The 24,510-nt window shown below is 39.8% G+C and overlaps 3 protein-coding genes across 7 annotated transcripts in view; 1 reads left to right on the forward strand and 2 right to left on the reverse strand.

Annotated features, from left to right (window-relative positions):
• The window catches only part of f-cup (flyers-cup), a 48,284-nt gene extending 47,657 nt beyond the window's left edge, over nt 1-627 (reverse strand). For 2 of the 3 annotated variants that reach the window (XM_067763407.1, XM_067763408.1), the window contains exon 1: nt 351-626. The gene's annotated coding sequence lies outside the window, so the exon portion shown is untranslated. Of the gene's footprint in view, nt 1-350 lie in introns of all 3 variants that reach the window. The other variant, XM_067763409.1, reaches the window with a different exon arrangement.
• ninaB (neither inactivation nor afterpotential B) lies at nt 272-23,981 on the forward strand. The gene is made up of 6 exons (XM_067763411.1): nt 272-502; nt 18,875-19,275; nt 20,892-21,253; nt 21,324-22,079; nt 23,398-23,459; nt 23,514-23,981. The coding sequence occupies exons 1-6, from the start codon at nt 458-460 to the stop codon at nt 23,787-23,789; spliced, it is 1,902 nt and encodes a 633-aa protein (XP_067619512.1). The 5' UTR covers nt 272-457; the 3' UTR covers nt 23,790-23,981.
• Nucleotides 23,824-24,510, reverse strand: part of Adgf-D (Adenosine deaminase-related growth factor D) — a 28,161-nt gene continuing 27,474 nt past the window's right edge. The window contains exon 10 of one of the 3 annotated variants that reach the window (XM_067763413.1): nt 23,824-24,020. In XM_067763413.1, coding sequence (XP_067619514.1) covers nt 23,921-24,020 — 100 coding nt within the window. In that variant the 3' untranslated portion in view covers nt 23,824-23,920. The remainder of the gene's footprint in view (nt 24,021-24,510) is intronic. The other 2 variants (XM_067763412.1, XM_067763414.1) reach the window with 2 other exon arrangements.

Raw genomic sequence — 24,510 nt, forward strand, 5'->3', positions numbered from 1 at the left:
ACTTATTTTGCGCAAATTTTGTATGCTTTTAGTGTTTGCTACAAACAAACAAACAAACCAACTAACAAGCAAACAGACAAACAGAAAAATTGCACTTAGTGCTTAAAGGTATTATGAAGGTACAAGAACGCAAATCTCTGAACATGTGAATTTTTAAATTATATTTGCCTCTGACCGGCTTCTCTGCAGCTTTGTTTGCAGCCAGTTTTATTTACGAACGTTTGAGGTGGAAAAAAATTTACATTTCTATTAGTTGTCGTTTTTATTTCGAGCTAAACGCATCGCTAGTGAATAATCAGTCTTGTTGCAAAACGTTTCTAGTCATTCATTTAATTAATAAATTTAATTACCTGTCAGACACGGTGTGAATTTCTTGGTTGTGGCAACAGATGTCCTTGACTTTGCTGTTGGAAAAAATTATTCACGTTTGGCGTTTAAAATAAATTTAGCTTAAATTATGGCCGAAGGCGTTATAAGGACTTTTATACGCGACTTTTTTGCGGTTTGTTGAAATTTTTGCTTAGTTTTGAATTTTTAAATTATTTGTGAAAATTTTTTGTTATTCTGCAAATTTTGTTGAGAAAATTTTGCATAAAATTTAGAAGTAGTGCAACCGAAAAATATTTGCTTCCGAACGTTGTTAATTGAAATAATTTAATGAATTAATTTGACTTTGACTTGAAAATTTTTGTTTTGATTATCGGAGTTTTTTGTGGTTCATATTTGAAAGGAATACATTTTAGAGTGAATAACTTGTTCATTTAAATATAACAACCCAAATAGCATAAATTTTGTAACCTATGCGCAAAAGAAAAAATATATATTTGGCGCCATAAACCTCCGAAGAGATTCAGGCCGACCTTCTCTTTCAGTTTGCGACGTGCTCCTTTTAAGTTCTTACTAAATGGAGGAACCGGACTTATATATTTTATGCCGGATGCGAACAGCAGCTGAGTTTTCACTGAGAAGGCGGAAAAACGCTCGGAGTGTATGCCAAATTACTACCGAGGACGATTCCTTGAGAAAAACTGTTTTCTAATTCAAAAGTTTTTTTTTCTAAATTTCAGTGTGGTAGGCGAAGCACGCTACCACCACACCACAGTGTCCACCTAATTTTGTAGATCTCTCAATTTTAGCACTAAATAGTGAAATGTGAAAAAGTCTGGTGTAAATATACATGATTACACATTTCGGAGTGATATCAAAACAAATTTTGGAGTCAACGCTGCTGCTCGTTGTTTTGAATAATGACAGATGTCAGTGGTGTCAGTAGCGTGCTCTGCTTTTCACCATGACACAAAAAATGGAGGTAATTCCATTTAGTGTGACGTTAGCCACTTGACCTTTGCGTGGACAATGACAATTTCACCAAAAACAAGCTACCAGATTGAAAAATGTTACGAATTTTTCTAATTTTGATGGATTTCATATTAACGAATACGACTAAATTATTTTCATAGTTATTTTAAATAAAAAAAAAAAAAACAACAAAAATGAGCCCCATTCCTTGGAAATATTTTAATACGAATTATCAGCCTAGAAAAGGTTTTTAATAAGTTTTTCGAGCTCCCGAAAATTGTTTTGGTGGAAGAAACATGGATGGAAGTATGCAAAGCAAGGGAATATAGCCTTCTTAAGTGTCCATACGTTTGCGCAGAACATTTTGACAAAACATACACGTTTGTCAATTGCTTGCTCGAAGGAGGTCCTTATAAACCGACACCGCAATTTCTTGATAAATTGGCTACAAGTCCCCATTTTTTAATATAATTCAAGCGTTGCGTATTAGGAGGGAATTGTTAAACCATTTTTTAGGGAGAACATTACCCTGTAGCTCTGCAGTTTAGCCACTAGTTATGAGAGTGTTTTGCGGCCAGAGGTCACATTGGAGCAGCCCCGCCTATACACGTTCTGTGCCCTTTTAGCATTGGCATAGATGTGCAGACTTTGGAGGTACACTTTTTCTCAACATCCCGTGAGAAATATCCACTGTAGGGGCATGATAATAGAGCCATGCTAGAACAACAGGATTTTTCGTGTATTTTTTTTCTGCCTAGGGGTCAAGGTGCCATGAAGATATGTGTCATTAACCGGTGTATGAGTCGTTATCCACTATTTTTCAATAAAATTGCATGTTTTACTGTATTTTCAATCGATATGTATGCACATAAATCTTGCTAAAGCATATTATTATTGTCTCAGGTGACCATTGCGTTTTCATCCTAAAGGAAATTTCCCTCTCGAAAAACCACAATTTCGCCTTAAACAGTAACGGTATGGCAACGCTTCTTGCAAAACAACAAGCATTATGAAACTTCAAAAATCCCCAAATACGTCAAAAAATTTTGAGTGGAACTACCTTCTTTTTTGTATCATGCTTTTCACACCGATCGTTCTGGGATCAAGTCCCGGCAATATCTATATTTTTTTATTACTCTTATAATTTAAATTCAATTTTTTAAAATTGTTTTTTTTTAAGCACACCACAAAAGCAGTTTTGACATTAACATTTTTTAAAGTTAAATTTTCCTTCTTTCGACGCTGTCACGTCTTCTTCGGGGAGTTTCGTTATTCTATTAAATAAATTTTATTTTTGAGTACATTTTCGTTTTGCTTACCCCCGCTGTCAACTTACGTACTAATTTAACTAGCTAATTTATTTGTTGGATCCTTCAATTGTTGTTGAATCCTAAAGGCCTAAGCACATTTAACGTTTGCGTCGTTTGGCACTTACGTTGCGTCAACAGCTGGTTTTAAATTTCATTATTTGACATAGGGGAGCATAAGGGAGTATAGGACAATTAATTTGTATACTCAACCGATATTTCCATGATAAAAGCACTAACAAGTTATATTTAATTATTTTAAATTTTATTATTGACCGTTATGACCAGTTTTTCCGTTATTTAAATGGTAATAAAGCACAATAAAATTAACTTGAAGAATATTTTTATTGAAACTGTGCTAACAATTTAATAATAAAAAGACAAAATGACAAATATTTCAACATCCCTGTTCCGAAAATAGTCATCGTTCTAAATAAGTGTTGCCAATGTGCTATATAAAAGGCACTTGCATGAAAAAGTACTAACATATATTTGTACATCCACAATTGGTGATTAAACAATTGAAGGAAAGACAATTCATTATAAAAGCTCTTAGTACAAGTTTCTTCATACGTTCTTCTTAACGGTATATGGCCATATACTGTATCTAAATATACTGGTTTGTGGGTTTGGAAATTGCAATAGCAATATACTATTTTTCTCTATTTTCTAGGTAAAATATCCTTCTAAATACAATAGTTTGTAATTACAGTTAATTAACGTAGGCTCTATAGGTAGTTGTAGGTTTTTAGACAGCAAAGAAAATTGACTTTCTATACAACTGCTCACAGATGAAAGAAAACGGGGAAGGTGAGGGAAATAAAAAAATGAAATGTTATGAAAATTTTCAGAATTTGGACGCATCAATGGAATCACCGATAGACCTATGTACTTTGATGTATTTAAATTTAAAAACCATTTTACAACAATATCAAAATAAGTAAGACATGTAGTAATATTTTGACATATAGCATGAAAGCAATACATTGTCTTTGCGATGTTTCAGCAAAAATTCGATTATATATATATTCATGTTTTTGGAATACTTTATATAATCAAGAGGCCTGTGCTGCTAAGTAAGTAAGTTATCCGTGAGATATGCCTAAAAAGGAAACCAACAAACGCACAAATTGTTTAATCTTATATGAAAGAAAAATCAACCCAAATACGAAGTATACAGAATCTGCTATGATGTGCTATTCTTTGTAAAAAATCACAATTTTTAAAAGAATGCTTAGAGAATGTACACTCAATTGATTCAATATTTTTACAGCTCTGATGTATACATATTTAAATTTGTATGGAGAGGGACCACACCACTTTTCCAATATACCCAAATATTCGTTCATAATTTTACATTTATAATATTGACAGCTATGCATCTATGGTGTGACTTAAGAGGTTCAGGTGAAATGTGATATGGAAGAAAACATTTCTGTGGGAGGTGTATCTACAAAAGATTCGGGAACCTATGCTAAGAATTATAAAGATCGAATAATTGCGCTGGTTAGGTTGAATGCAAATTTTCGAGCATACCGTGCCTATAATTTGTAACAATTGTTTTTGTTTTTATCGGCCTATTGATAAATGATTCAAGGTTCGATTCGAGCTCAAGGCCAGAACAATAATTTTTTTTCTAATGATAATTATTGTTATTTTTTAATTTTTCTAAATTTGAAAAATTGTATTTTGTTTTTGGAATAGTAAGTAGAAAATTTGTCAGCCAACCTGCCATAGCTGCGCAGATAATTTGTAACAATACATTATTATACATATCCTAACTCTTACTGGGTTATTTCAATTTCATTGAAATTTTTTTATAAGAATAATTACATACAAACAAAAATATAGAATTGTTTTCCGGTGTATGTGAGTTACTCACCCATAAGAATTCTGCTTTAGGACATGCTAAAAACACCTACAAGGTATACCCGTTTCTAACATTACTGCTGCAGCACATAAGCTCGTCTTCCTATTTTTAAAAATATTATCACGATACTGTAGATTAGAGCTGGATTTCGAACCGATTTTTAATAGATTTAATCGATCTTTTTTTAAGAAATGAAGAATCGATTTTCTTTTTAGAATCGTTCGATTTTTTTAGCCTCCGAAGTTTTGATCATCTTTCAGCAATTGTGCCTATTTCATATTTATTGATAAAAACGTGCAGAAAATATATTTGTTGTAATGTGTTATAAATTTAGCTTTATTGGCGCATGATGTATATTGGATCGATTTTCCGTCATCCGTGTCAAATTTGGTTTTGAGACAAACCGGTTTCGGCGTTGTGCCATCATCAGTGTCAATTTTCGTTCTGATCTGTTGTTGTCATTTGTCCTGTATTTATAATTCGTAGGTACATGAGCAGGTATTGTCAAATTGATGCTTGTGTATATTTAGTTATGTGTATGTGCTGTGTGTTCATTCAGAACCGAAGGTGGTTTACTAATCGATTTGTGTGGCTGACTGGGGTAGGTAAAAATCCGTGATTTTAGTCGTTTGACCTTGTTTGTGGGCTTGTTGTTTTGGTGCGTTAATCGTTTTGTGTTTATTTGTTGTTGTGTGTTTGTCTATTGTACCTGTGTGATTACTTTGTTTCTTGTAAACAAGTCTTAAAGGCTCGAATATTGTGTCAGAAATTGTGTTTAACTGTTCGTTTATTATTATACCGTCGAATGTTTTCTGTTTGTAGGTTTCCATGTTTTCGAGTACGTTGAGACGTCGGCCTTTTGCTTGTATGTGAAGAACCCTAACTGTGTTATTGACGTTTGCTGGGGAGCATCCATTCTCGACCATGTGATTCGCTAAGTTAGACTCGGGTATAATGTTCGGATTCCGTATTGTTTTGTTGTAATCTCTAATATGTTCTCTGAACCTCGTTCTTATTTGCCGTCCTGTTTGTCCTATATAACTATGCTGGCATCCGCAGGTAAGCTTGTGTACGCCGTGGCTGCTAACGGATCCTCACTAGGGTAGGCACCTTGTCGTTGGTGTGAGGGGTTAGCCGAACTCCATAGCGCCCGACTATGAGGCGGAGCTGTTTAGGACTGACATCTACGCCGTTTCGCCTCATACGAGGGCGGCGGGATGTCGGTGACCAAGAACTGCCAACCCCCTAATCCAGGGTGTTATGCGGACCGTGCCTATTGGACGATTTGCAGCCAGGGGATAAAACGGAGCCTTCCCGATACCGGGCAACCTCGGGAAGTATTAATGGCCTTACCACAACAAGGGGCGCTGCTGTGGCGGACGGTTCTTTCCCCGTATATAATACTGGACCGCTGAGCCCGCCTTGTCGGGCAGGTGGTCGTACGACCAAGATGAACGACTCATTAACCGACTGTAATAAGGACGATGTAAAGAGGAGGACTGAGTCGCAATCCAAGGACGACAAATACGAATTAAGCGATGCGTCGGACTCGGGGAGCGAGAGTAGTGCTGATTCAATGAACTCCGTGTTGGTGAAGCACACAAATGAAAACGGAGTAGAAGAGTGGAGAAGGGTACGGAGCAGAGGAAGTAAAAGAGCTCTCTCGCAGTACCGTGCAGCACTAAGAATTGTTCAACGCTTGGGAGCAGTGGTCGATCCAACAGAAGTGGAGATCGAGCGCTTGGAAAGGGCCCATGAAGCGGTAGAAGTAGGTCGAAGGCAGTTCAAAAGGTTTGCTGCGAGAAACCCTCGGTTCTGCAACCGGTACGAGGAGGAAGAATCGTCGAATGGCAGAATGAAGAGGCAACGTTCGGCGGAAGGCGACAAGCCTGCTTTCAAGAGGCAGAAAGGACCCAGTCCTAGAGCCGCGAGGCAGGGCAGTCGCATAGACAAGACAAGTAGGCCCAAAGCTGTAAGACAGATGGGCTCCAATAGCGAGGTAGCAACTACCTCGAAAGCTGCGAGTCAGAGGGAAGTTCCAATTAAGGAAGTAGGAGATAAGCCAAAGGGAGATAACGCTAAGACTCCGGCTTTCTCGGAGGCGCTAAAGGGAGTTAACGCTAAGACTTCGGCTTTCTCGGAGGGGCCAAAGGGAGATAACACTAAGACTCCTGCTTTTCCCGAGAAGATGAGTGATGTGGCAAAGCAGTCACTGACTGTGGCGCTGGTTGATCGTAGCAGTCCTTTCGGACAAATGACTACTGAAAGGTGGAGATCTGTGGAAAGGGAGCTTATTAGCTTAATGCTTAAGATGATGCGGGAACAACCAAGTAAGCCCCTTCCAACCTTTGATTCGGGGGGATGGTATAACGGTGTGAAGATGAGAGCGTGCGACAACATCGCGAGCTTGCAGTGGCTGGAGGAAGTGGTTCCAAACCTCCAAAGGCAAGGCACAAACGCGCGGTTTGAGTTGGTGGATAAAGCGCAAATCCCCACGGTACCAAAAGTTAAGGTATGGATACCATGCGTGATGATGTCGGAGGATACACTGCGACTTCTGCAGAATCAGAATCCGAACATACCGACACAGGATTGGAAGGTACTTACTGTATCTCGGCCTACCGAGGATGGTCAGTTCTACATCTTCCAAATAAACAAGCAGGCGGAGGATATTTTGTACACGCAGCTTGGTAAAATGTCCTCCGAAAAGGACCTCAAAAGCCTAAGGGAAAAAAGACAGGTGGAGGTCCCCGACGTCACCACGAACGTGCTAGAAGAGGACCAACCGCTAAATGGTGCTGTGACTCGCACAGAGGAACACCCTGCACAACAGTCACGAGAGGCTGAAGGGGGCCTCGAATACTCTAAACCAAAAGGGCAAGGGGAGGACGACGACGTCAAGACGAAGGTGCTGGAGGGGGACAAACAGCCCAATGGTGCTGCGAGTCCTACAGATAAACCTCCAACACAGTAAAGTGACGTCGAGCGAACTCCTCCTAACCCTTGAGGAGGGTTCGTTTGACGTGGCGCTGATCCAGGAGCCGTGGCTCTCATCGGGAGGAAAGGTTTCTGCACTTAGCGCGCGCGGGTTTGGCGTTTACTACGCGCAAACGGAAGGACGGGTGCGAGCTGTAGTAATGGTAAGGAAACAGCTGCATTCATATATGCTGCCTAATTACACCACTGAGGATCTCGTAGCGGTGGCCGTTGAGCAAAAGAATAAGCAGGCATTTATCCTGGCGTCCTGCTACATGGCCCATGCTGCGGAGGTCCCACCGATGGAGTGCAAAAGGCTAGTACAGGAGGAAGGGCGCAAAGGGCGGTTGGTCATAGGCGCAGATGCAAATGCGCACCACAATGCGTGGGAAGAGCAGATACGAACGAGAGAGGCGAATCTCTGTTTTGTTACATCCTGCAAACCAATTTGCAGATAACCAACAGGGGAAATGTCCCTACATACATTGGTCCAACATCCAGCAATGTTCTGGATATTACATTCAGCTCCGAGCGTGATATATCAAGGTATGATTGGATGGTTCTTGATAGACCATCCTTCTCCGACCATGCGTATATTAGCTTCAACATCCCCCTAAAGAGGGTAGAGAAGGGAGGAACCTTTAGAAACCCTAGGTCAACGAACTGGACTAAATTCCAGAAACATGTAGAAACAAAACTGGGACAACCCAAAGAGGTTGCTAATGTAGAGGAACTGGAGGAGTCGAATGAATTCCTAACAAGGACGCTTATGACTGCGTATAACAAAGCTTGCCCTTTAAGAAGATTCAAAGGAAAAGCAAAGCCGCCATGGTGGAGCAATGAGCTGAGTCTTCTAAGAAGATAGCTAAAAGAAATGTTTAAGCTCGCAAAGACCGCGGAAAGCGAAGCGAGTACAGGGATCTACTGAGGATCTACAAGCGTGAAATTACCAGGGCGAAGAGAAACTCATGGAAAAGTTTCTGTACGGACATAGAGTGCTCCAGCGAAACAGCACGATTGAAAAAAGTCCTAGCAAAGGGAAACATAGTCCAGGGACTAATAGAGAAAGAGAACGGGGAATGGTCACGTAATAATGAGGAATCCCTTGAGGTGCTTCTCGATACACATTTCCCATCGGGAGACGGTTTAGAGGAGCCAGCAGACATCACTCACACTTCGATCACGGAGCTAGTAGTGCCGGGCTTGGTGACCAATACCAAGATTGAAGACGTTTTCTAAGTTTAAATCGCCGGGCCCAGATGGTATATTCCCGGCCATGCTACAAGTCTCAAGTAGAGCGGTCGTGGAATGGCTTAAAATAATATTCGATGGGTGCATACGACTGAATCATGTACCGCACTCTTGGAGAACTGCTCATGTAGCTTTTCTACCAAAGGCTGAGAAGATCGGTCACATGTATTCCAAAGACTATAGACCCATTAGCTTAACATCATTTCTGCTCAAAACCTTTGAGAGGCTGATAGACGTGTACATAAAGTCCAACGTGGATGAAAAGCTGCTCTCCACAACACAGCATGCGTACACCAAAGGCAAGTCGGTAGACACCGCATTGCATAGGGTGGTAATAAGCATAGAGAAATCCCTGGAATATAAGGAGTATGCTCTAGGAGTCTTCTTGGACATTGCCGGGGCTTTCAATAATGTTGCAAAATGGGCGATTATGGATGGCCTTAATTACATTAAAGTACATCCTGCCTTAATCAGATGGATCGGCTGCATGTTAAATTGCAGAAAGATTACATCACAATGGGGATTGTACGAGGCCACGAAATCAGTGGACAGGGGCACGCCGTAGGGAGGGGTGCTATCACCTCTGCTGTGGACGCCGGTCATCAACCAACTGCTCAGGCAATTCGATGAGGGACCTGTAAAACTTACGGCTTACGCAGATGACGTTGCAATTGTCATAAGTGGAAAGTGCCTTCCAACGATTAGTTCTTTGATGGATCGGGCGCTTCGCGATATTCATACCTGGGCATCTAATGTCGGGTTGAAAGTCAATGCGGAGAAGACGGATATGGTCTAGTTTACAAAGAGGTACAAGGTCCCAAATTGGACCAGGCCTAAGTTAGGAGGGGTGACCTTACAGGAGAAACCTTGCACAAAATATTTAGGAATCATCCTAGACCGTAAGCTGTTATGGAAGCTCAACGTGGAGGAGAGGGTCAAGAAGGCCTCAACGGCATTCTACGCATGTAAAAGAATGCTGGGGTGTACGTGGGGCCTATCGCCCTCTCTTTCTCATTGGTTTTTTACAGCGATTGTAAGCCCTATTCTATACTATGGAGTTCTTGTTTGGTGGAAAGCCACACAAAAAACAACATACCTCAAAAAATTAGAGGGGGTATGCAGACTATCGATGCTTAGCATTACGGGAGCCCTGAAAACAACCCCGACGGCTGCACTGTATGCCATTTTGCACATCCCACCTGTAGACCTGGTAGCAAAGAACAAAGCGTTAACGACCGCAACCAGGCTAGGTGCTTCGGGGCAGCTTGAGCGCCGACCATATGGCCATAGTAGTATAGTGTCATCAATCACAAGACGAACAGACTACATGATTCCCTATCTGCGCTTCGAGGGAGATCTTAAGGACACACTAGAGGTGGACGGTTGGCGCAAGGGTGCGCAAATGGCGGACGAGGCGATACATGTGTACACCGATGGTTCCAAAGTAGTGGAAGGAGTAGGCTCTGCGGTATACTGCGCTGATCCGGAAATAAGCAGATCCTACAGGCTGCCGGATTACTGTAGCGTTTTCCAAGCGGAATTATTAGCCGTAACCAAAGCAGTAGAAACGCTGGAAGAGAATAGCTTAAGCTGCAACCGTGTTAACTTTTATATTGACAGTCAAGCAGCAATTAAGGCAATAATCTCGCATAACACAGCATCTAAATGCGTGTTAGAGTGTAAGCAGTCTCTGGAGAGAATCGGGACAGGGAGAAGCATACATCTATATTGGGTCCCAGGGCATATGGGAATAGATGGGAATGAAAAAGCGGACGATCTAGCTAAAAAGGGCGCATCCCTTGAAGCTTGCTCCGAAGATGTCCCAATTAGATTGGGCGAGATTAAGCGAAGGCGAGAGGTGCACATGATCGACCAAGCGGGAAAGGCGTGGGTTCAAGCGCGGGGCTGTAAAGTGTCGAAGATTATGTGTAGGTCTTACAACCTTAGACTAACACAGTTGCTCCTATCATTAAAAAGAGAGGACTGTAGACTCATGACGGGTATTCTGACTGGAGTCTGCCTTCTGGCGTCACATGCCTTTAAACTAGGCTTGGTCAGTGATAGCAGATGTAGGAAGTGCGGGTTGGAGGAGGAAAAGATCGAGTACGTTCTGTGTTCGTGCCCTGTACTTGCCAGGCTAAGACTCCAGCTATTAGGAGTGATACAGCTGTCAGATCTAGAAGCAGCAAGTGGCTTAAGTCCTAGGAAGCTTCTAGTATTTGCCAAGAGGACGGAGTTATTTTATAACATAGGTCCTGGTTTTTGATAGGGTTTTTCAGTTTGGTCATTAAAACAAACTTCTGGTAACACTACGGACTCAATCAGTCTATGTGAGGTCCTCATGGACCTGCCAGTTCAACCTACCTACCTAGTGTTAGTTCTTAGTTTTCGCCCTAGATTTTTCGATGTTTTGAATGCTGTGTTAATGTTGTATTTTTTAAAGAAGTTTGCCAATTTATATGTTGCTTTTCCAGTATATGTCATAGTCGTCCAGCTATTATTTTCTTTTTCATTATTTCTTTTTGGTTCTCCATTTGTCCTTCTGAGCTTATCTACTAGTGCTTTTTTATATCCGTTTTTGCAGCGATATTATATATGACCTCAAGTTCTCTCTTATATACCTCTTGTGTAAGAGGTGTTCTTTCAAGTCTATGTACCGGATGCCAGCATAGTTACATAGGACAAACAGGACGGTAAATAAGAACGAGGTTCAGAGAACATATTAGAGATTACAACAAAAAAAAAAAATGGAATCCAAACATTATACCCGAGTCTAACTTCGCGAATCACATGGCCGAGAATGAATGTTCCCCAGCAAACATCAATAACACAGTTAGGGTTCTTCACATACAAGCAAAAGGCCGACGTTTCAACGTACTCGAAAACATGGAAATCTACAAACAGAAAACATTCGACGGTAGAATAATAAACGAACAGATAAACACAATTTCTGACACAATATTCGAGCCTGTAAAACTTTAAATAAACACAAAACGATTAACGCACCAAAACAACAAACCCACAAATAAGGTCAAATGACTAAAATCACGGATTTTTACCACACAAATCGATTAGTAAACCACCCTCGGTTCTGAATGAACACACAGCAAATACACATAACTAAATATACACAAGCATCAATTTGACAATACCTGCTCATGTACCTACGAACTATAAATACAGGACAAACGACAGCAACAGATCAGAACGAAAATTGACACTGATGATGGCACAACGCCGAAACCGGTTTGTCTCAAAACCAAATTTGTTAAGGGATGACGGAAAATCGATCCAATATACATCATTTATCCACCCTGTCGGAAAATCAACAAAATAAGATAAGCGCATATTCACATACCAAATAAAATAGTGTTTTAATTTCCAAAAAGCTCGACGTTTTTAAAAACCATGAACTATGACCATTATGATGGTGGCTATGAGTAAAAGGAGAAATATGAAGAAATTTAACATTACCAACAATTGGCGCTTAGGCGCCTAGGAGATTTTGGCATTGCAGTTGCGCAAGTAAGCCGATCTATCCCGGCTTCAACATAACTGACACCAATTGCAGGCACCAAGGGAGATCAAGTCCTCTTGGCGGAGGTCTTCCGCTTCGTCTGCTTCCAAATACGGATGCTGTGCCGATGAATTCCCATAACAAGACCTATCGGCTGGTTCGACGGAGATGACCATAATTCATCGGCCATCCCATCAACTCTCCATACCGCAGCTGTGATGAGAGATTAATAGAGGGTTATAGCCAAAAGTTGTTCTCCTATCGATTTCTAAGCTAACATTGCAGAGAATGCAGAACTAACTGAAGAAGTGTCTGCGCACAAATTTGGAATATCTGGAAAAACACAGAAAGCATGATATTTAGGTATCGAATTCACCATCAATCTCACTCCGATGGGAGGAACAAGTGAATAACCCTGCGGTACTCTTTGATGTTGCCAAAGAGCTTCAGTCAACGAAACGAGAAAGAAACTGGCGAGATTTTTAGCGGTACAACCTTGGTAAATATATAAATACATTTATCCACTAGCTTTGGAAGTAGTTGTGTAAGACTGCAAGGTACGCAAGGCTGCTTGGTTGTTTGATATAATGAGCATACTCCTCGAATATAAGCTACTTCGTAGACATTCTATACAACAAACTTATATTGCATGGATTTCTTCCTGAAAATTGTCGCCCATAGATGCCAGCTCCCGTTTTTCTGTCATAAAATTTTGATCCATCGGTGAACCGCACCTCTGCGTAACGATCATATGGATTCTCTATTTTCCCAAAGACTGCTGTCCCCAATTCCGTGATATTGTGAGCGTAGGGGACACTGCATTAAGTAGTTGCAATACGGGGTTTCCTTGAATCTTAGTGCAGTAAGTGTTGTCTCTTTCTCTATTAGTATAAGGAATGGATGTATTCCCACTAAGGCACTAAGTGCATCAGCAGGCGAAGTTCTCATCGCACCCGTTATGCCAATACAAATTAGTCGATGCCGTTAGCTCTTAATTTTGTTATTGCTGTTCCTTCCGAAGTTTTCGGCAACCAAACTAATGAGGAATAGATGACTACATATATTGGCTTCATTATATCAAATATCCAGTATACGATTTTGGGAGATAGCTGCAATTTTTACCATAGTGTCGGGTGTAGTTCGCCTGCTTGGTTTTGTTGCTTTGCTTAAGGTAGCATCAAGATGGATTTCAGTGACTGAAGGAGGTCATCTCTGACTAGGGTCCACAAGGTAAGAGAGAGAGCACCCCCTTGAGAGCATCCCCTGGTGGTCACAATTGACTCAGTTGCTCTCTTTTAAACAACAAACACGTTCTCTTCGGATTGCCCACTGTATATATTGTAAGAAATTTACTGCAAATCCTCTTATTTGCCTACTGCTATCGTTCGAATCCCTAACTTTTTAATAAGTAAATCGACTATTCAATAATGTAAAATGACCTTTATTAAAGTTTTTCACAATAAGACTACTATTGCTCGCCAGATAGCGTCTTAAATCAAAACTGATTGATGCGCCTCTACTGTTGCTGCCTTTTATAGTGTTTGGTTTCCTCGTTGACATTTCTAGGCGGTTATGTTCTAGAATCTACTAGTTGGTTATCTGCTATAAGTTTCTCAGCTAAAAGTACAGATGCATAATATTTATAGCTTCTCTCACAGCTCATGCGCATGTGTTTGTGCGTTGCTTCTCCGCTGCGTGTACGTACATACGTGTAGACATAATGATTAATTTGGTTTTGTGCATACAAGTCGCTGCTTAGCATCGCTTAGAGATGACAGTACCCCTTAGTGTTGCTAATATTCGTTACAATATATATATATATATTCACACTTGTTCTCGACAATGGACGTACCTATCTGAATAATGGAAAGAAAAGGAACCGGCATTCAAAAAGGATAGACAAAAAACTACGCATGTATTTAAATTTAGTGTAACGAGTTTCTGACCAGAAATGCTTTGTACACATTTCAATTTTTAATACCAAGTTCAACAACCGCCAAGAGCAAGGACGCGCAAAAGCAAATGTCTAACCACAAATATACTACATTCGTTTGATTCCTTTAGAGACTCCTCGTAAAAATTGTGTAAACATACATATGTACATAGACAAATAAAATCGACTCTCAATAAAACCAAGTCAAAAGGCTTTAGAGTTGGCTTTATGACAACAAACTTGTTCTTGCACTGGCTAAACAACAATGTTTCGTCCCTGAAATGGAACTTTTCAGTTTGTGCCAAACTACGTCGGCGTAAGCTTTAAGCTTCTTGTATCTTGCCATAGAACGTGTACTTCTTAACATTTAGCTATTCATGATACTTACATGCATACCATGCATGTACAGCAGCGAATAGAAAAATAGCAGTGACACATTTTATAAAAGTTCTTCTTGGTTTAATTTTAGATATTTCAATAAAGATTTACATACATACCTTTTTTAATTGAAATCATGCCAACCAATTTCAAAAAATTCGAAAGCTCGAGAAAATTTTCACAATAATGTCATACTTTCTACTTGGAGTTCTCTTATTTTTTTTGGGTAAACAGTTTTCTAGCTCAATCTATTTTAGTCTAACAAGGTACAAGCCATAGGTCTTTAAAAATTCGCGCTGATTTTTCACAGTTTGTTTATGATCTTTATCATGCTGATCTAGATGTGTCAAAATACCCAATTCGACAGTCGCTTTCTCATGGCCTGTTACCATGCCCATTATCAAGTTTCTGCTGTGGACATTTCTCTAGGCATTTAGTTTACAGTGTAGGGTATGTTGAGAAAAAGTATACCCTAAAGTCTTCAGTGTGTGGCAGAACGCCCTTACTGTAAGGACCAATGTGTGATATTTTTCAAGGCCTTTCATTTTCTACGTATGGCAGGACGCAACCTCCAATGACATTCCAATGTTAAAGGGGCATATAATGTGTATAGACCTTCATAGATACAGCATATTTTGGATTTTTTCTCCGTGCAAAGTGTGCAATTTTTTTTATTTTGAAAAAAAAGTGAAAAATCAATGGGAGATTTGAGAGACTTATAACTTGTACTTTATTAGACTAAAACTGAATGGACTACAAAGCTGCATATTCAACAAAACTAAGAGAACTTCGACTTCTTTTGTCAAGAGCTAAATGTAAGCCGCAAGTTTAAGGTGGCTGATCACTGCAGTGTAATCCAAGTGGAAGTTGCTGCGAATAAGGATTAGGTGGATGAAATGCTATCCAGTGCTACTACGGTTAGGGAATTTAACATCTACACCTTGCGGGCTATCAAAGCCTTGAGTTCAACTACAGTGCGATCGTGGGTGATCTGGAAGTGCTTGACCCCGCTTGCGACTGCATCGAAATATTTTATAATTAAGATTACCTGGGTCCCGGGCCATAGTGATATCCCGGCTAACTGTCAAGCGGATCTCTTCGCCCGCAGCGGTATAATTTAATCGAATGAAGATGGCTGTAGTGATTTCGGGATTTGGATGGCCACCTGTTGTTTGTTGGGCGGACGCGACCTCTTGCAGGGTAGCAAAATCTTTCTGGCCGAAAGTGGATAGCAGGAGATCTGCCGAAATAATTGGGTTCACTAAAGCTCACCTTGTGCCTTTTGACAAGGCACTGTCCCATGGGTATACATGTGGTACGTCTCAATATACTGAAAACTCCATCCTGCTGTAGCTGTATGGAGGATGATAAGGTGGAATCACCAAATCACTTTATGCTTGATTTCCCAGCTTTTGCCAGAACTGGGCGAAAGTACTTCGGTCGCGACACACTTGGATCTCCCGAGGATTTATTCAAGGATGAGATCGGTATCATTCGGAACTTTTTCGTTGCTACTCAACGATTCTCTAAGTAGCTAGATCTACGTCACCGTTATTTTTGTTGTATGTGGTATCACAACGCACCTTCGCGTTGTCCAAGTGAGCTATCCTTATCAGGGCAGCTACCACCTAAACTAACCTAACCTAACCTAAGAGAACTACGTTTATGGGATTGGTTTACATAGTTCCAGTTACAAAATTCATAGAAGTTTTTTCTTAATATATCGAAAATATAAAAAAGGACTTTACTAACGAAAAAAAAAAAATCCACTGCTATTTTTCTGTGCGCTACTGTACATATGTATGCTTTTATTTACATTAGTTCTATTCATCATACCTACAATTATTAGTTAAGGCTTAATCTTAAATAACTTAGGGCATATCTTTATTTGGCTAGTACAACATTGTTGCTATAGAATTAACGATTTCGAAGCACATTGACCTATCCACAAGAATTTACAAAAACACAATTTGTATTCGTGATACCTTTGATTCCGGCTTATTCGTGCTTTTACATATTAACACAAGCCTCGTCGATTAGTGTTGTCTAGGTACCATGGTCAATGTCAAGTTCAATTATTCTTGGTATGACATTTGAAGTGAATAAAATGTTTTTCTTTTTGCTTAGTACAATATATTGTAACGAATCTACTGCAATTCCCCTTATTTGCAATCTTCTGCTAACGTTCGTATCGCTAAACTGTTGAATATATAACTCCAATATTGAATAATGGAAAAATGGCCTTTATTAAAGTACTTCACAATAAAACTTATACTTTGTAACTGGCTTGCTTAATAACCAAACTGACTGATAGCTTAAATGAAGCTGATTTCTCGCCTCTACTTTTTATACTGTCTGATTTCCTTGTTGCATATTTCTAGGCTTTTCTAATTCCAGAACTTACTAGTTAGTTATAAATTTCTCAGCTTCAACTACAGATGTATAATTTTTATAGCTTCTCTCATACCCCATGCGCTTGTATGTGTGAGCAACACTTCTCCAATTACAAGTGCATACTTTCGGGAGCAGCTCAGATAAGATATATGCATGTGTTTGTGCACTGGTTCTCCCTGCGTGTACGTACATATGTGTTGACATGATGATTGAATTATTTATGTGAATTCACGTCACTGCTTAGCATCGGCCTAGAGATGGCAGTACCCCTTAGTGTTGCTAACATTCGTAACAATATTTATTTGCGATTTCAGGCATGGTTCCTACCGCAGGTGAAGAGATATTGAAATTACTCTAAATTTTTTTCTTAATGTGAACGTTTATTAAAATATCAGTAACGCGGAGTGCTCCTAGACTTATTATGCTAATTTTGTGGTGGGGTGACATAAGATCAACGGAAATAAGCTCTGAGCTTAAGCAGCCGATCTGACAGGGTTAAACTCTAGTTAACGTATCAGTTATTTGCGTTCGTTGGCAATGACGTCGAATATACCCAACGCGCATTCGGCGTTAAGTGCCACTACATCTCATATTGATAACAAAGCTAAAGTTGTTTCGAAACAGGACTCAACTTGATAATCATTACGTTCTGGGCAAAAATGGAATTTTTATAAAGCCAAAAATGCTATTACTTAAGTTAAGAAAATATAGTTCCCAACTAGTATTTATGTGTGGCTCTCTCACTGGATTCAAATGTAAGATTACAATGCTACAGTATTTTCAAGAAAATTAAATATGCATGACTTATTTTTAATTAATAAATAATGGTGGTACCACCTCGGGGAAGATTTTTTTCAACCCACTTCAACTCGATATCCAAAGTGGGATATAAACTGGAGAAACGTATTAGATATGCATTTGAAAGCTGTGCATTTCACAAAATCTCTCAAAGGTGGAAAATAATTTGAGAATGGCGTTGGAGGTCAACTCGAGAACTATACATTTTACAAAATTTCTCCAAAGTTGGATAGTGATTGGAGAATGAAATTGGATAACAATTTGATAACTATCTGGTTTAAGAATAATTACAGCATGATGTTGGATATTAGCTCTGGCTGGAGAAATTTTTTTTCCATGTTTGTTGGGTAAACAAGATCCGATTTTATATACAAATTATCTAGATAACAAAAAAAAAAAAAACAGTGTTGCCGTACAAAAATCCTACCACCAAACGTGGCCTTAAACTGTGACTGAAAAACTGCTCAGTAGTTTAACTGGAGTTTAAATTTGGGTAGAGTTTAGGCAAACTTAGTTTAAGCTTAGCTTAACCAACTACTGAAAAACCGGGCCTGAGAAAACTTCCGTTTGACCTTATAACCATTTCCGAGAAAAGGCACATTATTTTGGTTTTGAGAAGCATTTTTAATGCTTCTAATATCCTTTTGGGGTCTGAAGTCGTCTTAATATCGTTTTGTTTGCTAAAAATTGTGAAATCCCTGTAATGTGTGCCTCTCCATTCACCAAACTATAAAAAAAGCAGTTTCGTGAAAGGAGGAAACGGCTGCCATCCATTTTGACTATTTTTTCTAAAAGCGTAGTAGTTTTTTGGGGCTACTGACAGATGTTCGCTTAATGAAGCAAGTGGCCCTGTGTGAAAAGGAAAACTAAATTATTTCATTAAACAAAATTGTGATTCGATAAAGTTTCTGTGTGAAATGGGTATTATATATATAGTCGATATTCTAAAAATTGATTAAAAAAAACACCGGCTTGGTAAATGATGTTTTTATATTAAATTCTTAGGCGCACTTTGCTGAAAAACCAGTCATTAGTGTGCAATACTTAGTTGCTTAAAAATTTTTAAAGTAAATGAAAATATGTATTTACGCTGTAGTATATACCATTTTATATAAAAACAATAATTATTAATATGTTTGTCTATTGCTTAGATTAAGTACAATCCTAAGGCACATGACCCTGAGTCAGTGCGTATAGATGCCGGTGGACGATGCTATCCCGGTTGTGCCTCCGATGTGTGGTTGCGTTCGTGTGAACAGGAAATTATTGAACCCATTGAAGGACATGTCCGTGGTCATATTCCGGTTTGGTTAAATGGTAGTCTATTACGTAACGGTCCCGGAAATTGGAAGATGGGCGAAATGACATTTCAACATTTATTTGATTGCTCAGCATTGGTGCATCGATTTGCGATAAAAAATGGACGTGTCACATATCAAAGTCGTTTCGTTGAGACTGAGACACTGAAAAAGAATCGTGCAGCACAGCGCATAGTTGTAACGGAATTTGGCACAGCATCAGTACCAGATCCTTGTCATTCGATATTCGATAGGTAAGCTAAACTGTTCAGCCGAATTTAAATTTATTTAGATATTTAATCAAGTGTTGATATTAACTTTGCCTTTGAATGTGATCATACAGAGGTTTGGTTGAGAAATAAGCCCATTACGGACGCGGAACGAAATTAGATGACATGACAAGAAGACGATTAGACGATGATAAAATTGACCTAAAATCTGGTATAAAAATTTAGTATCATTCGAGGGATTCCAAATATTTATACTAAAAATAGAAGAGGTAGCTGGGGTTGGACTGTTCCTCAAGAATTTGCCGGCCAATCAGTGATATCGACTCCACAACCCTTGTCTGTGCCATAGAGAGAGCAGCTAGACTGCACCAGTACATTGCAGAGTCTGCGACCAATGAAACGATTTTTGTGGACAGCCAAGATGCTTTATTTAAAATCATTAGATTCCAACTTGAGGAAATCGGATATAGTACGACCTTAAAAATGACCCTAGGCCACATCCATGCCTCCCTCTGATGGATATGAGGGGAACGAATTCCGAAATGGATTTAAACGAAGTGGACAGCTCCCAGCGACCACCACTGAGTTAACTCCTCAGAAAAATACTATCGCCCAGTTGGGATGAATGTAAGGTCTCAAGGTACTAATGACCATGTTAGGAAAGAGTTAGAAAAGCGTTGCCTAAATATTCCAAATACCGGGTACATTTGACAATTGCTGGGGTATCCCACCAAGAGAGTAAAGTGGTGACCGAGCCAAGCCCAGTGAACATTGCTAGTACCAAACAAAAGAAAGTTTATTGCGGTTCTTACAGGAATTAGCGGTGCATTCGTAGATGGATACAAACCTGCTAACCTTGACTTATTCCGATTACTTCATGCCAGAGAGAGAAAGAAAGAGGAAAGGATGAGATAAGAATGGGAGAGTAAAGGAAGGGAAACGAAAGATAAAAAAGAGAATGGAACCGAAACGAGACCAGAACTAAAACCAGAAACTCCAGCTGAAATCGGCATCAAAAAAACCGTAAGGGATTGTGGACTGAACCGGAATGGTAACAAAATGCGGAACTGAAGCTGGACCGAAACTTGAATAGAAACTGATACCGGACCGGATCCTAAACTGAACCGAGATTTAAATGAAACCAAAACTGAATTGTAATCGCTATTGACACATACACTGGAAATGGAGCCCAAACGGAAAGAACCAGGAACCGAGCCGGGAATAGTTACTGGCCTTAAACCCGACTGGAACCATAACCGCAACCAAACCAATGCTGAAATTGGGCCAAAGCTGAAAGAAAATCGGGGCCGACGCTGAAAATGTAACCTCTCCGAAACTGGAACCGAACCTGGAGTGGATGCAGGAACTAAAAACTGGACTGGATCGAAACCTGGTGCGCAGCCTCAACTGAAATCAAGCGAGAACAGAAACTGAGCCGAGACGGGAACTAAAATTTCATGGACTGTACGGAAATAAGAACCGAAGCTGGATCAAAACCAGGTTGGAACTGAAACGACAATCGAAAACGGATCCAGGATGAAACTTTAACCGAAACCGGATCAAAACTGAAATAAACTGTTTGCTTACATTTCACGAACACCTAATACTCAAGTTTTTTTCGTTTTTTATTTTATTTTCAGAGTCTCAGCTATATTTCGCCCCGACAGCGGCTCTGATAATTCCATGATATCAATTTATCCTTTCGGAGATGAGTATTATACGTTTGCAGAGACGCCTATGATGCATAGAATAAATCCGCGCACATTAGCCACAGAGGGACGCATTTGCGTTACCGATTTTGCGGGGGTCGTCAACCATACATCACATCCGCATGTACTACCCAATGGCACTGTGTATAATCTGGGCATGGCTGCCACCAAATCTGGTCCTGCTTACAATATAATTTGTTTTCCACATGGTGAACAAATGTTTGAGGATGCTTATATTGTGGGTGCGTTGCCGTGTCGCTGGAAGCTGCATCCTGGCTATATGCACACATTTGGTACGACATAACAGCATAGAAAACTCGAAAAAATCGCATTTAGCTGAAATTTTGTTTATATCTCTTCCAGGCATCACTGACCATTATTTTGTTATTGTTGAGCAACCGCTTTCAGTTTCCCTAACTGAATTTGTTAAAGCGAATCTCTCCAATCAGCAGCTTGCTTCGTGTCTCAAATGGTTCGAGGATAAGCCCACGCTTTTCCATTTGATGGATCGTGAAAGCGGCAAAGTGCGTTACAGTTTCCAATCGGAAGCCTTCTTCTATTTACATATTATCAATCAATATGAGGAGGACAATCACGTGGTCATCGATATTTGTTGTTATAAAGATCCGGAAATGATTAATTGCATGTACTTGGAATCCATAATGAATATGCAAACGAATCCAAATTATGCGTCACATTTTCGTGGACGTCCATTGCGTTTTGTGCTACCCTTAGGTGTTGATGTTACAGTGGTGTCGGTGCCTAAAGATCCACCTACCAATAAGCGGCCAGTGGTGAAATCGTTTTCTTTATACGGCGTCAGTACGCATCTGCAACCGCCGAAGATGAAGCATTCCGAATCGAATTATGAGGATATTGCGCATATGGCAATAAATAAGCTGGAGCAAGAGGAGTTGTTGGAGTATAGTAGTACAACGCCCAATGTAGGCATGGAAACGAAAGTCAAAGTGGACGATGACACATTGGTTAATTTGGTTACTTTGGCGTATAGCAAAGCGCAGGCGTATCAGTTGGGTAATCGTGGTATAATGGTACGTCCGGAGTTGCTTTGTGATTGGGGCTGTGAAACACCGCGTTTCAACTATGAAAAATATTTGGGTAAGTTTGTTTGCATTGCGGTTCACGGGCAGCTCGATGTACACGAGGCGAATCGTCATACACGCATACATGAGATGTAATATAGGGATCTTCCAAGCGGACTAAAAATATATATCCGTAAAATAAACTGTGAAAAAGCATATAGTCCTTTTTGGTGCAGTGGACAGGAAATTGTCCTAGATGTAAAAAACACGACATCTACTCGAACAGTGGGGTGTCTGGATGCAAAATTAAGCGCTCAAATATAGTCGGCGAGTGTCTAAGCTTGTTGCTGCATCGAGCTATTTCGAGCTATTTTTCGATAAAGATTATCTATGTGGCAGGTCATACCGACCCTCTGGCAATTATTATATGGATCTTTTAGGCGGAGCAGGTACGTGCAAACCAGGGGTGGATGTCAATAGGGGCTTTGGTATATCGCCGGCCACTTGCATCTCCGCATGCCAGGTGTCGAAAACATTCTGACCGGTTGTTGATGCCAAGCGCTTAGCGGAACTACAAAGTTCTCTAATGCTATTTGGCATTCAAGGGGTTGTTAAGCGCAATACAAAGCTGCATAATTTCATAGCTTCGCCAACCCAATTGTCAATCTCATTTACACGAGGCGAACCTTGTTACAAATATGAACGTATCGTACACATATTTATCGGGTGGGGTTCTGGCGATCTCCAGTTTCTTTTGGACGTAGAGGGTGGGGGCGGGATAACCTAGATGATGCAATTTGGTAATATTAAGTCGTATCCCAAGATATCTGGGCTAGGAACGTACCGAATCTATACACGGCAAAGGACCATCAACATTGATCACACTTCCCAAAACCTTCGGGAAGTGTCTTTATCGGTACTAGAAAAAACAAAGCCATCCCATGGAGGATGACGAGGTGGGGTTCAAATGTCTCGGCATGGTTGTATACGGTTCCCAGGAGGAAATTTCGAAGATTTATGTCTGCCTCATACAGAAGTATATCGTTGCTATGACTCACTTAATGATTACAAACCAATGTCGGCCTTAGTTGTTGTGCCATCATACCGGACAGTAAAAGCCTTCAAGGGAGCTGTTTTTATCAAGTTAACGCAGCGGCCACCCAATGTAGCCTAACGTGATCTTAGCGTGCTAGCGCCCACTGACCACAATTGTTGTACGCTTAGCATCTATGACAATATGCTTTATCTGCATCGTGCCTAATACATTCAAATTGCACCATAAACTTGAGTTCGTTTTCGTGTTGAATGCTCACTGTTAAACTCTAATTTGCGCAATGCAAATGTAATATTAGGTTTTTTTTTTATAAAATGTTAATATTTTTTTACACTGTTAGGTAAAAAATATCGTTACTTTTATGCAATCAGTTCGGATGTAGATGCGGAAAATCCGGGAACTGTAAGTTTTTCTGGCATCTTTCAAGTATTTTGTTCTAATATTCCGAATTTGCAGCTCGTTAAAATTGATGTGGTAACGAAGGACATACAAAAATGGTGTGAACCGAATTGCTATCCCAGTGAGCCCGTCTTTGTGCCCTCACCTGATGCAAGCGACGAAGATGACGGTGTGATTTTGGCATCCATGGTCTGGGGTGGGTTGAATGAAAATCAAGTTGGTTTATTGGTGTTGTGCGCTAAAACTTGGACTGAGTTAGGCCGTTGTGAATTCCATACAAATGGACCAGTGCCAAAATGTCTACATGGCTGGTTTGCATCTGGTGTGGTCTGAACTTATATTTTATTATTACATAAAAGCTTTATAAGTTAAACTTAAAAACTATGTTAGTTATTTATGCTAGTAATAATACACATACACATATACATACACTAAACGTTTTTATTAAATTATATTGCATTCATTTAGAATTTTAAATTAATCACATTGTAAATAAATTCCTCCCATTTTTTCTGGAAAACTCGATTTATTTTGCGTCGTTCCTCAGAGTTTAAGATGGCGTATCTGTGAATTTGAAGAAAGGAAAATTCGCTAGTTTTGTTATGATCCATGTTACAAATTATAAATTAATTGTTTGCCTTATATAACAGATTCTTAAAGATATAAGGCCTTTTACGTCAAGTGGTCCCACTCGAAAAATCTGATATCTACAAACTCCAAACTAGCCCATTTTTCCTTGAGAGTTTTTTCATTAATATTTAGACCATCAAATTTCAACGTATAAAAGAGAAGTTAAGATGATTCTTGTAGAAATTCTTCCTAACTTAAAAAAAGGCATCAAACAAAAATTTAATAAATTTTTGCATTCGTTTTTTTTCAACTTCTTCAAATATCATAGTGGGCCGGTTTCGATTTGTTTAGTGCTGCTCAAAATAAAGCTGCACAATCCCCCTACAAAAATTGCATAGGCCATTTTTGGACTTGGAAGACTTTTAGGGCACAGATTGTCAATAGTTTAGAGGGATCTAGGAATATGATATTGGAACAGTTCTTT

Source organism: Eurosta solidaginis, chromosome 1 (assembly GCF_040869045.1).
Source record: "Eurosta solidaginis isolate ZX-2024a chromosome 1, ASM4086904v1, whole genome shotgun sequence".
Lineage (NCBI taxonomy): Eukaryota > Metazoa > Arthropoda > Insecta > Diptera > Tephritidae > Eurosta > Eurosta solidaginis.

What these genes read in the sequence shown, in the direction of transcription:
- ninaB (XM_067763411.1), top strand. Translation starts at nt 458, where the DNA reads ATGGCCGAAGGCGTTATAAGGACTTTTATACGCGACTTTTTTGCG. An exon ending in TGGCTATATGCACACATTTG is followed by an intron (nt 21,254 to 21,323) that starts GTACGACATAAC and finishes TATCTCTTCCAG; the next exon opens with GCATCACTGACCATTATTTT. An exon ending in ATGCGGAAAATCCGGGAACT is followed by an intron (nt 23,460 to 23,513) that starts GTAAGTTTTTCT and finishes CCGAATTTGCAG; the next exon opens with CTCGTTAAAATTGATGTGGT.